This window comes from Poecilia latipinna, unplaced genomic scaffold (assembly GCF_001443285.1).
Source record: "Poecilia latipinna isolate Pla-1442-1.1 unplaced genomic scaffold, P_latipinna-1.0 Scaffold938, whole genome shotgun sequence".
Taxonomy (NCBI): Eukaryota; Metazoa; Chordata; class Actinopteri; order Cyprinodontiformes; family Poeciliidae; genus Poecilia; species Poecilia latipinna.
The window spans coordinates 163,829-176,817 of record NW_015113554.1 but is presented as its reverse complement, the minus strand read 5'-3'; the positions used below and the strand labels follow the sequence as shown (position 1 = coordinate 176,817).

The window sequence follows — 12,989 nt, the reverse complement described above, 5'->3', positions numbered from 1 at the left end:
TTGGCACAGGGCAGCTATTGTGCGTGTGTGCTGGTGTGTGTGCTAAATATAATGTGTTGTATCCATGATCAGATTTGCAAGGTGTTTGGGGGAGTAATTAGACCGCCATGCTCCGTGTCTCCCAGGGATGAAGAAGAGAAAGCAGAAAAAAACGAAAATGATGAAGTCAATGATCAACACACGACTGTAGAAAAACAAACATGCGTCCCTATACACATCACAGATAACCCAAGCTGGAAGAAATCACCACAGGATTATCTGAAGATATGGAAACAAACTGTGCAAATCTGTTTCTAAATTTATAAGATTGCAGTATTGGTATTCATCCCCTGAATAAAAAGATTTCAGAACCAACAGCCAACACCTTAAGCATTTTGAAAGCCACATATTTTCCTTCAGCTGCTCAATCATTCACTGCATTTTATTTATCTGTCAAGTAATTCCTCAAAGCATAAAACAACATTCACGGTTGTAATATGGCAAACTTCAAGGTGTCTGAATACAAACTTTGCGAGGCACTGCATGTCGATCAGAAAAACAGCCTCCGGTGACCACCCTTTATTAAATAGGACTATTGATGCTATTGATGGAGTCATTATGTAGCTTAGAATTAAATTGTACAAGTCGGAACGGTTACTTTAGGTTAAAGCTAAAAATCTACATAAAAGAAATTCTTCAAAAAATATGCCAGTGGACCTATACAAAGTGAAACATATTACGTTTTTTCTTTTTTTTTTTTTTTAGAGCTCAGAAAGGATCAAATTTGAACAGTGAGTTCTAAAGGAGGATAATTACATCTGCGTTTTAAATGGTTACATTTTCATCAGTAAAAGCCTAAATGGCTTAAGTGGCTACCCTCCAAAAATTGCTGTAATTGATCTAAGTGAATATGAACCCAAGCCGAGGGGGAGGGTTAAAATGGCTCATTTTATGGGGTGCACTGCTTGGTTTGATTTTGACTTTTGACAGAAAAAAAACAGTGCATTCTGAGTTGTGTATTGATAGGCCTTGAAATTGGAAAAAGTCGATAGCGATGCCACACAATGAGTAATACAAAGGGTGCTGTGTATAAATTTACAGGCTTCTATTTGATTATTTCTCTAATCTGGGGTTGCTGGGCCTAATAATTCTGCCTTACAGGTGAGTGGACGTTATAAATCCGGGCATCGTTTTACTTTTTCTCCTGTGGGAAGATGATGAAAAACAAACTATCACTCTTCGTCCTGTTTTTAGCAGTCTGTCGTTAAATCTGGCATTGATAAGTGGCAGTCTTCCCATTAACAGCCCAGACTCAAAGGAGCCATAAATTCAAAATTGTGCGCCCTTGTGGGAGTGCGCGTTTGTGTGTGTCCATGCATTAATGAATGTGCTTACACATGCTGCGGGATGTGCGAACGCATCTGTCTATACGTCCATCTGGATTGCCTGAATAATCATGAGCACTGCAAACTAATAAACCTACGCAACCTTCAGGTGATACGTCTCTGACACTGGGAATCAAGGACCCCACTTCTTGATTTAGATGTATTTTCCTTACGCAGTCCTCTCGCAGCAGCACAATGAACAGACAAAGTGGGGGACGAATACGCAAACACACTTTCAATAAATAAGAGTCTTCACATGCTCCTATCATATTCCAGAGTTTACGTATTGAGAGATTGATGCCAGAGGCCTTCACAGCAGAAGAATTATTGCTACAGGCGAGTCTTCAAAAGGGAGGTGCCACTGCACGTCACCCATTTTCACCCTGACCTGCGAACTGTAGCTCTTTACAAGCATGACTCACCGACTAAGTCATTCACGCACTCAGCATGAACTACAGATAGACTCTAGCTCTCCAAATGCCAGCAGAGATAAAAGATGAAGCAGTGGATGCTCTGTGCTAACAGTAACTACTATGGAGAACCCCCCCGGGAGATGACTAGCTTTAACTCAGATGTGATAAAATAATACTGTAGCGCTGATCTTAAGCCAAATGTAAGGGCCATAAAATATTAAACAACCATATATTTTTATGCGAGCAGCTGGAATAATGTGGGAAAAATGCTGTGCTGAGAACAGAAAAATGTTTGAGTGTCTAAAAAAGCACAGAAGTAACACTTTTCCAGCCCAATGCCATGTATTTAGTCCTTAAAAGCGCGTGTGCAGTTGAGTGTCGGGTTCGTTTTATGTGAATCACAACAAACCTTGGTTTAGCCGAGAATCAAGCGGCTTCACGTAATGGGCTGTTAACTGTAACCCTCCCTCCACATCACTTTTAGGTAGGAACCCACCGAGAAAACACACTGCAATTGTGCCCCTGCACACACATTTGCACAAACACACAGAATACATAGAAATACATTTATGCGGTGAAATTCCTTCCCTCGCAGCCCCATGGGCTAGCTGTTGCGTTAGCACCACTCCCACCACTATGCACTAGTGTTCCTTATTTAGGTCCAATCCTGCCTCCAGGCTGAAAATCAGTCCCCCTTCACGCCTGCGCCTCTCCCCAACTAACCCCACGTGTCTCAGACCACCGGGCTATAAGCCCCTCTGTTCCATCACTCCATCAGTGAGAGGAAGGCATGTGGAGAGGGACGACTTTGCACACCCCAGCAGCTTTTCTCCTGCACTGAGATGTACTTAGTGTACCCTGACTGGCAGCTACAAGGTGAAATGTGACACAAAAAGTGAGAAAAAAAAATCTTGCTTTTTTTGACATGCTAAAAAACATGTACTCTCTCCCACAGTGGCAGCCAGTGAACTGGTTAAAGTTACGCTCCTTAAGTCAAGTTGAATTTCGCCTTAGCCATCACATGTCCTCTTCGACTACTGTCAATTTTACAAGCTCTGCTAAATACTTGGTCAGACATGTTACATGTCATTTTAATAGGGAAAGAAACTACTTGTGATTTTGCATGCCTTTCCATACCCACAATGCATGTGGTCCATGTAATTTTTGCAAAGTCACCCATTATTTTTCTCAAATGACATTTTTGTAAATATTTAAAGCAATCTTTAGAAAATGGCAGAGTATGCAGGCTGGCAAGCCAACCCAATAATATTTTCCCATTGGAAAACTACACTACAATCATAAGGTATAAAAAATTACAGTCATGCAACTGTAGCAACATGACCCCTTCCCACTCGCACAACTATTGCTCTGCAAGTTATATGATGGCTGAAGGAGGAGAGTTTCCCCATTTTAAAAAGAACCCATGTTTTCACAATCTCCAGATAGTCCAGATAAGTCCCCAGAACAGAAGCAACTTTCTTTATCGGCTTGTTTAGCCTTTTTAAGTTCCTGGCTCTGATGCCGCTGTCCCATTAGATGATAGCAGAAGACAGTGTACTCTCCACAGATTTATCTCACTGCAAACAATGAAGGACCAAAACGTCTTCAAGATGCCTGCTCTGTCCTTTCTTGTAGACAACTTTATTATTGCAACTCTGGTCTAGTTGCAACGACAGAAACACGGAAATAGTCTTTCTGTCATGGGGGAATACATTTCTCTTGCAAGCTACAATCATCTTGAATTTGTTCACATTCAAGATGAGATGGTTGTTTCTACACCATGCTACAAAGTGACCCACCAGCTCTCTATGCTCAGCGTCTTGACGAAGTGATTCTGCAAATGACAGGAGTGTGTTTTTTACTCAAAGTTAGAGATGCACAAAGTGAAAAGGGATGGTAAGAGAACAGCTCCATGTGGTGCTCCTGACTACCAGCTCCAGTGTATTACACAACACGGTTGAAATAATAATAAAGCCTTAAGAGGACCTCTAAATTGTTCCGTCACCTTCTTAGCCCTTTTGTGTGTGTGTGTGTGTGTGTGTATTGTATGATTTTATCCCACCCTGGGAAAGGAAATGTTTATATAAGTTAATAAAATTTGAAATGTCACTCCTTCCATAATGAGTGGATATAAGTTTTCACCCAGAACTGTATTCATCTAAGAAAGATTTTCCAAACAGAGTTTAGAAATACATTTGATAGAGTTCTCCTCCCTAATTCTAGCTATCACATCAGGACAAATATTTCTATTTTCATTCTAATCTTTTTTCAGACACCGTCTTCAAGCTTTGCAGACTCCTTTCCTTTTGGCTTTTGTTCTGCTGTGCTTCTGCGCCACCGTGTGCAAAGCTGCCTCAAAAGGTCCCAAACCTGCCGGTGATGCACCGAATCACCACACCGTCTCTGGAGATAAATGCTGTCTTTAATTATCAGCGATCAAAGAGCCGAGCAGCAGCTTGTGCTGGCAATCTAGGAATCCCATCAACAAGTATTTTTCCCCTCGTCTATTCAGAGGAGCTGCCATCGTATTTTCTGTCTTCTTTCCAGACGTCGGTTTTGATCAACAGCGTAATGAAGTGCTGCACCATCAGACTGACTCACATATGCTTATCTAAAGTAGAGACTGTGACTCATAAAGCATCTGCACCCACAAACACACCCTGGGGTGTATACATGTAGAGAAACACACGTTTGGCTAATTTCTTCTAAGAAGTTATCCAGATAATATTTTCGTAGATTTTTTTTTGGGGGGGGGACAGTAAAGAATGCATGAGTGGATTGGATAAAGAAGTCTACAGGAATGTGACTGCCATGAATCAAGTTTCACCATTTGAAGTAGGGTTAAAAAAAAAAAGTACACATTTTTGATGATTGTTCAAGATTAAAGAAAAATTTCCAAGCTCTACAACCTACCACATAGTACACATAAAAGGAATAAAAAAGGCATAAATTGGAAAATGCTAAAAGAAGATGAGATACTGAAAAAAAAAACTGAACGTAAATGAAATGTGAAAAAGAAATTGAAAGAAGAGCAGCAAGAAAGATGGAAGGAAAATTACTTCTGACAACTGAGAGATGAGAGGAAAAAGATGGATGAATTATCAGTTTTACATCTTTGTGTGTGCGTGTTTTTGGAGGTCGGTGAGGTTTCAGCTGGGATGTTTGTTAGTGAAAATATCCCTGCTAGTTCAGTCAGACTGCTGCCACCAAAAGAGAGAGACATCCTAGCAAATTTTCAGACTGTCAAAGCTCAAACAGAGATGAAGTTGGAAGTTTTTCTTTTTCACAGAAGGTCTCATTTAAAAAAGAAACTTGCCAAGGAAAGCTGGTAAAATCTAAAACCAATCTGTGATCCCTTTACTGTGTTTTTACGTCTATCTCCTTTTGGTCTATTTTTTTTCTCCTTTGTTCTATGAACCCCCTTTTCCTTCGGCTTTCAAGTCCACTCTTCATTTCTTCTTCTCCCTTTTATCCAAAGCGCAGAGAGTTTCCCTAAGTCCCGCTGGAGCATACTAAACAAGGCCCAGAGGTCCAAACAAGAAAACGGCTGAGGAGGACAAACCAGAAGCAATCCATAATGGATTTTCTTCTCACTTTCATTTCTTTTCTGTGGGGAGGTGCAGCGAAGGCATCACTGGCTCAAAATGAGAGACTCAGGATGTGGAAGGGGATGAGAAGAGGTGGCAGGGATACGAAGCAAGCAGAGACAGTAGAAGGTCAACAAGGAATCGGTGCAATGAATATCATTCCTTTTTGTCTCAAAAAGGCCCGAGTTTCATAGAACAATGGATGGTATGCACATTTAAATTTCACACACATGCTTGTTTTGGCACATGCTCGGCTCTGTGTCCGAGTTTGCAACTTGATGAAGCTTATATACATGAATCACACCACCAGCCAATCACAGACGAGTCTTCTCCATCCACTTAGAGCATTCCTTGCCAACACTGCATTTGCTTGGATGAATAACATCCGATCACAGCCAGCAAAATCAGATACTGCATCAAATGGCATACGATACCAAACTGTAGGACATAGCAAAAAAATATAAAAATATATACAACAACCACTTGATTCTGTACTCTAATATTTAGTTACAGATACATATACTTATTCATCATTTACTTGAAGTTTTTCCTTTCTTGTTTTTTTGCTTTTAAACGTTACCAGCATTACATGTCTTGTTTTAAGAATCACTGGGTGAAGACTTGATAAGGATTTAACCAGTGTAGAAAATCTATATTATTTATGTTAACTGTATGGTTTTATTTTTGATTTTTTTAAGACTTATTGTTTGTGTTTAGGTATTATCAACAATGTCTACCAATAACCCATAATTATCTAATATTTTTAAATTTCCAGTCAACTTTTAAGACGGTGGACCACCAGTAGTGGTGGAGACCACATACCTTGTCATAGTATACGGTATCAAACATGTAAACATAGCAATACCAGCCTCATATTTTGGTATAATCTCTCTGGGTTGGAAATTTGATACTGCTACCCGAGTGTGTGAATGTTGGCTCACAAAATGTTTTTGTGCTCACACCCGAGTGCCTACAGCTCTGAAGCAAAAAATCCAGTGAATCGCCTTGAATATGTCACAGAGTCAGTGTGGGATTAGTCACTAAAAATGTTGCTCCCAAAACACCTGGAGCAGTTTTAGTTACATCCATTTTTATGATGCATCTACAGTTTTGACTAAAGGTGACAGCAAAGGATGCCGTCGAGTTGACACAGCGTCACGTAATCATAAGATCAACGTTTGTCAAAGCTTGCATGAAACACGAGCACATGTAATAAACTTTGATGGCATGCTTACCTTGTTCGCAGGTTCCCTGGGCTTGGCGGCCCATCATAAACAGACAGGATGTCAAAATCCTCCTCCAGGGCGAAGCCTTGAAACACCAGCTGTATCCGGTTATGATCCGCTCCCACAATGACCCACGTACAGTTGGCATAGTTTGGATAACCGTAAGGGTATCCAGGACTCTCTATCGTCCCATTGGGACTGTGTAGAGTATAACTGCAGTTCTGAGCTGCAGAGAGAAGAAGAAAAACAAAAGACGACTGTTAAAAAAAAAAAAAGACCAGAGGGCATGCTAGGACAGGCACAGTGTAGATGATTTTCTTTTCTTATGCCTACGCCAACATACTTTGAAGAAAGAAAATTAGAGAAATGCACACCCACAGTCAAACTGTTTGGACCAAGTGCTGCAACATCCATTATCACCCACAGCTTGTAGCATGAGCTATTAATATTGTTGTGCTAAATGGCTCACCGTCTCCACTGCTTTTCCTTACCTCTTTACCACTTCTACCGTCACACGCATGTTCAGTCACCGGGCCTGGCACCACATTAATAACTGGTTCCCATATTAATGTAAGACATACAGTTGCTCAAGCAGAGAAGACAAGGGGGAGGAGAGGATGTGGAGAGACACACTTGAGTGCCTTTTTAATTTATGTCACCTCGTGATTTCTCCCTCCCCCACCCCCAATCAGGTTGTACGCAATGAAATTTTAATAGTACATTGTTGCCATCTATCAGAGGTGGGTACGTAAAATGGGAATTCTGTGTCTACGCGTTCCGTCTTCATGGATTTAGCTGCGGGAGGAAATAATGTTTTACTGTGCGAACGGTGTTTTATATTTTGTGCAAGTCTCCATGTTATGTGAACGCTTTACTGTGAGGGAACAAATGAATAAGAGTGCTTAGGTATCGCTCCCTAACTGATGCTGCAGTGATGTGATATCATGTTTTTGGTAGCGATGGTTATCTCTCGTAAGCAGAGCGGACTGAAGTAAGAAAAAAAAAAAAAAACTAGTTTAAATCTCCTCAGTAGCAAAATGTGAGCAGTCAGCTGTCAGTCTGTTACCGACAAGTGAAGAGAGGATACAATCTGATTTTGAGAGACTGGCAGCAGGACTGTTGCATTCTCATACAAGCTGCAGAAAAGCCACCTGTGCAAACAAGCACCCTCACGTGGGTTCCATTTATTCACAGGATGTACATTTTATTTTTGTTTTAATTAGATAGAAAACATAATAAAACTGCAGTCTTGCTATAGTTTAGAGTATAATTATTACCTATACAATCGGCATTCTAAAAAAAACATGGTTAATGCAGTCAGTTGTTTTGTCCTTTAGAAATGATTGTTTAGCACCAATATCACAGAGAATGAATTGCTTCTCGCTAAACCTAGAAAGACAGACCAAGTACAGTGAATGGATGAATAGACGTCAACAATAAAAGTTATTTAGAATTGCCTTTCCTAACACTCAAGGTCACTTTGCAAAGGTTACAGTTTTTTGCAAATGTATTCAAGCCCTTCCAAGAATTTTCCATTTTGTTGTTTTCCAATAATGACGCATTAATTTGGGATTTCAATTAATTGATGATCACAAAGTAGTTCATTAATTGGGAAGATTGAGAAAAATGTTACACTTTTTTTTTTTTTTCAAAAAGAACATTTGAAAAGTGTGCATGTGTTTTCAGTCCCCATTTCTCTGATATCTCACAACAAAAATAAAGCGTAAGCCCTCAGAAGTCACTGAAGTAGTAGTCTAACTATGTGTGAGATAATGTTAGTAAATACAGCTGCTCTGTGAAATCCTCAGAGGTTTGTCAGAGATCATTAGTGAACAAGCAGCATCATCACAACCAAGGAACACAGCTGGCAGGCCAGGAATAAATTAATAGAGCGGTTTAATGCAGAGTTTGGTTATAAAACTATATTTCAAGCTTTTAACGTCTTATAGCACCGATCAATCCCTTTTCTGAAACAACTGCATTCCTAGCAAAATTAAACAGTCCAAGAAATTATAGTATCAAGTAATAATTTTGGGAGCGGTTTTTAACCTAGTGCAATGGGGGGAAAAAATTGTATATCAGTACAAAGAGAATCTTGAATTAAATCAGGGAACCACTCAAGAAGGTCATAGTAACTCTGAACCAACTGCAGATACCGAGGCTCAGGTGCCAGCAACTGTTGATGGTACTTCTGTTAATCATGTTCTCCAAAAAGCTGGCCTTAGTTGGAAGAAAAAATGCTAAAGGGAAGTTTCTATTCAGCAATCACATGGAGCCTGGTTATCATGGATAGAGCTAAACACAGGGCAACAATGGAGGAAAACTAATTAAAGGCTTTAAAAAACTTGAAAGTGGTTGCAGAACTTTACATTCCTGGAATTACAGATAGAGCTACAATGGCATGGCTTAGATCAAAGCATTCACCGTAAGATTGTACAGTTTGCACCTTAATACAGTTAAGTTCTTAAGCTTTTTTGAGGTACCGAACCCACCAGTTTCATGACCTAACTAGAGTCTAGTTGGGTCACCCCATGATCACCAAGTCTTCTTAAAAGGTAGAGTCTCTGAGAACAGTTCTTCAAAATATAGTCAGTGTTTTCAGCAAAGTTGAGCTGACTGTCCAGGAACGACCCAAGGTATTTAAAATTTGCCACAGTTTCAACAGGTTGGCCATCGAGAGAAACTGGAATCACGTTAAGGTCTTGTTTAGATCATTTAATTAGCTCTACATTCTTAAGAGAATGAAAAATGAATAATAAATAATAAAGACTTTGCGGTATTCTGATTTAGTAATGTAATTATATTAGTTGTGTTACCACCCCCACGCCACTAGAGGCAGTACCAACCCCGAAAAGATGCGACTAAGGAGCAGATTTAGTGAGTTTTGCTGAAGTAATTAAAGACACAAGTTGAAATCCATGCTGAGAGTGGAACTCCTTCAATCAGTGCTCCTCCGCAGCACTGATTGGCTAAGCAATGTATCGTGATCCTTTGCACCAAGTGATGGCAAAGCGGGGCGTGTCACCACGACTTTACACAAGTGTGTCTTTTCCTCCGCGGCAGAGGCTACGCCGAACCCCTGAGACGGACTCGTCGAACCGCTGGGGTTCGACCGAACCCAGGTTAAGAACCACTGAGTTAAGAACACGCAACATGAAAATGGATTTTTACAGATACTCTTCATCCATTCTTGAGCCATTTTAAGAGAGGAATCAGCATATATCCAAGTCTAGAGGATCTACAAAAACTGCTTCTATAAAGTATTTAGTTATAAAAAATCAACTATAAATGGACTGCTGCAGTGTCTTAAAAGAAATGTCCTTTCACAGTCCCTTCATATTTGGGCATGTGAAACAAATGGAATGAATTATTTGCAAGGCAATGTATTTGAATAGGTAAAAAAAAAAAAAAAAAAATACAGTAGTCCAAGTGAAGTGTAATTCCTTTGGGCAGACCTCCTTATTGATGGCTCCTCTGCCATTTAAGTTATTATTGTGCTAGATAGATCTTCTCTTTTGAACATTTACCATCTTAGCCTGTTGAAATTGTATGCATTTGTTACGAATACCATAGAGCCATGTCTGTGAAAGAAATGTGCTCAAACACAATGCAAATGATCGACTAAAAGACAGCATAAATTAAATATTAAATAAAATATGTTCATCTGAGACTACTTTGGGGGGAAAAGTCATTCCACTTAATTTATTTCCTGAGAAACTTAAGAGAACTTGCGCTACTTTGTCCACAGTCTCTAATGGCTAGCTCAATCCCCGCAGCTCTGAATCCATCCAAACTTTCTTCTCCGAAATGTTTTTCATGTCTCACACACCTGCATGGATTACCAGGTACTAAGACAGCAGGCATAAAAACAAGATGACAAGAAAAACAATCATCTGAGAATTACTTACAACTGAAATAAATATTTTCTTTAAGAAGAAGAAAAAAAAAAGCAAATGAGAAGAAAGGAGCCACAAATTAAGCATGGACATGGTTAATCCCTGGTTAGGCACACAAGCAAATTCGGCATTTGTTGTCCCAGCTTTATTCGAGGCTTTTATCATTTGAGGGAAGGCACATCAGGCCATTTGTCAATTCTAACTTGCAGCTGGAAAACATGTTGTGACACACACGCACACACACACAAACAAAGTAATATTATCTTTTGGTTGCAAGTAAAGCAAAAAAATTGTAATGACAATACACTACTGGGAGGATGACGAGTGGATGGGGTTTCAGCATGACATCACAAGCAGCAGCATAAGGATAATATCATCTCGAGTCAGAGTATATCCATCACAGTGCTGTTGACTCCTGGGGGCATGTCTCAGCGAAGAAAAAATCAGTAGCCACTAAGCCGTCACTTTCCAGATCTTCATATCTGGTTGACATCTTCCAAAAGATGCTAATGTGTGAGTGCTTGAACTCTGACAACATTAATATATTTAGGCAGCTTGTTGCATTGTTGGAAAAAATAAAAACGGAAGGTGATGTGAAGTCAAATAAAAGCGGCAGACATCACCAGATTATCCCCTCCTCAAAAACGCAGAGAAAAGAACTAAACACTGCAGCACTTACTCTAATGACCCCTCCTTGTTTTTATTCTCAATCATAATTTTTAAATCTGTAATTAAAGAAAAGAACAAAAACAAACAAAAAAAAGTTCTAATTGAGAGCAATCGCCATCTGATTTTTCATTAAAGACGTTGAATAGGCTCTGCAAGCGGGTCTCCACCCAGCAATTACAATCAGGTCAATACCAATATCCAGGTAAAGCCTCACATCCACCTCTCGCAGCTGATTTTCATAAACGCAGTCTGGTCAATAATCCCCTCATCATCTCTTTCATTACAAAGCCTCTGTCAGACAAATGCCAATCAATGGCTCAGCCTGGTGGTTGGCACTGATGGAGGTCAGGGTTGACTATGAAGCTTGTACATGGTATGTCCATTGGGTAATACTATAATGCTGCAAAGGTCAAAGCAACTTAGTTGGTATTAATAAGTTTCATGATTAAATTGAAACATGAGAAGAAATAAATTGTCTTACAATGGCTACTGGGCGTGCAAATTGAAAAAGGAAACAAAAGGGAAAGGGCATTTTAAAAGAGGATTAAAGCTTGTGTGTTGATGCAGTATAGTGAACACGGAAGGCGTGCTTCGCACTGCCTGTCTTAAACTTCCTTACATTTGTATTTATTTTTAGGATAAAGCCACAAAAGTCGGTGTATTTCAGTGGGATTGTATAATATATTTCAGTGAGATTTTATGTGATAGAACAAGAAAAAGGTAATTAAAATAAACAAAAATACAAATTACTAACGGCACACGTATTATCTACCAATTTGTATTTTTGTTAGCACGTGCACCAAACAAATACAGCCTTGTTTTAAATGTCTTAATTTATACATAATGTTTATGTGAAACTTTAAAAAGTGACACCAAAATAAAACGGAGAAGATTCCCAGCTATCACTAAACTACTATTTTGGAACATTAAGGTTTCTCATGCGCTACGGATAAATAAGGGTAGATCGAACCAGAACGTTTTCGCTTTCAACAGCAATAAGCTAACAGTTCGTTCTGCACCTGCCTGAATTACTCACCTTAAGTAAACAAAAGCGAAATGTAAATATCACTGGTACTGAAGGAAAGATGTCCCACCAAATTAGCCCGAACTCTTCACATGAAAGGGATGGTCAGTGGGAGGAATCTCCGCTAATGAGGGAACTTCCGAACAGCTGCTCATGCTACATTCCGGTGCAGCTGGTAAGCTAGGCTGATGCAACCTGAAAACAACTCCAATGTGGTTTTAGAAAAAAAAAACTCTATTTAAAAATTCTAAACATGAACATTGATAGTTTTCAAGTGGCTATTCTCATCTACCAATACAAACTTTTGCTCTGACTACTGACTTACTCACTAATAAAAATCCAACCAAATGGAATCATGTCTATTTTTTCCACTTTAAGATTTTTTTTTAAAAACGACGAAATCAGATTAATTTCAGAAATCTGTTCACTGTTGACTAAAGAAAATAAATACATTTTATTTTTCTTGATTAATATACATACCAAGCCAATATTTGCAGGTACCTTTACATCCCTAATGAAAATGCATCCCTCAAATCTCAGATTTTCATTTCTGGGTAGATACTTTCCTTTAAAATTACATATACACAACAGTGTTGACTGGTGCATAATATCAGTGCCAACAAAATGCATAGAAATTTCAAACACATCAAAAAAAAAAGTTTTGCAAGGCACTTTTTAATAATAGGATAACAGCTTATCAACTAGAAAATTTCTCAAGAAATTTAAATGAGGCCTGCTAAAGTTTGCCCGTTGGATTAGAACCCAGCATTCTGATGCTAAAAATTAGCATTAATGCTAAAATAAGCTACA

At 39.2% G+C, this 12,989-nt stretch overlaps 1 protein-coding gene across 1 annotated transcript in view; it reads right to left on the bottom strand.

The window, feature by feature from the left end:
- Positions 1-12,989, bottom strand: part of csmd1a (CUB and Sushi multiple domains 1a) — an 80,059-nt gene that overhangs the window by 44,048 nt on the left and 23,022 nt on the right. Inside the window, exon 2 of the mRNA XM_015049269.1 lies at positions 6,600-6,816. Coding sequence (XP_014904755.1) covers positions 6,600-6,816 — 217 coding nt within the window. The remainder of the gene's footprint in view (positions 1-6,599; positions 6,817-12,989) is intronic.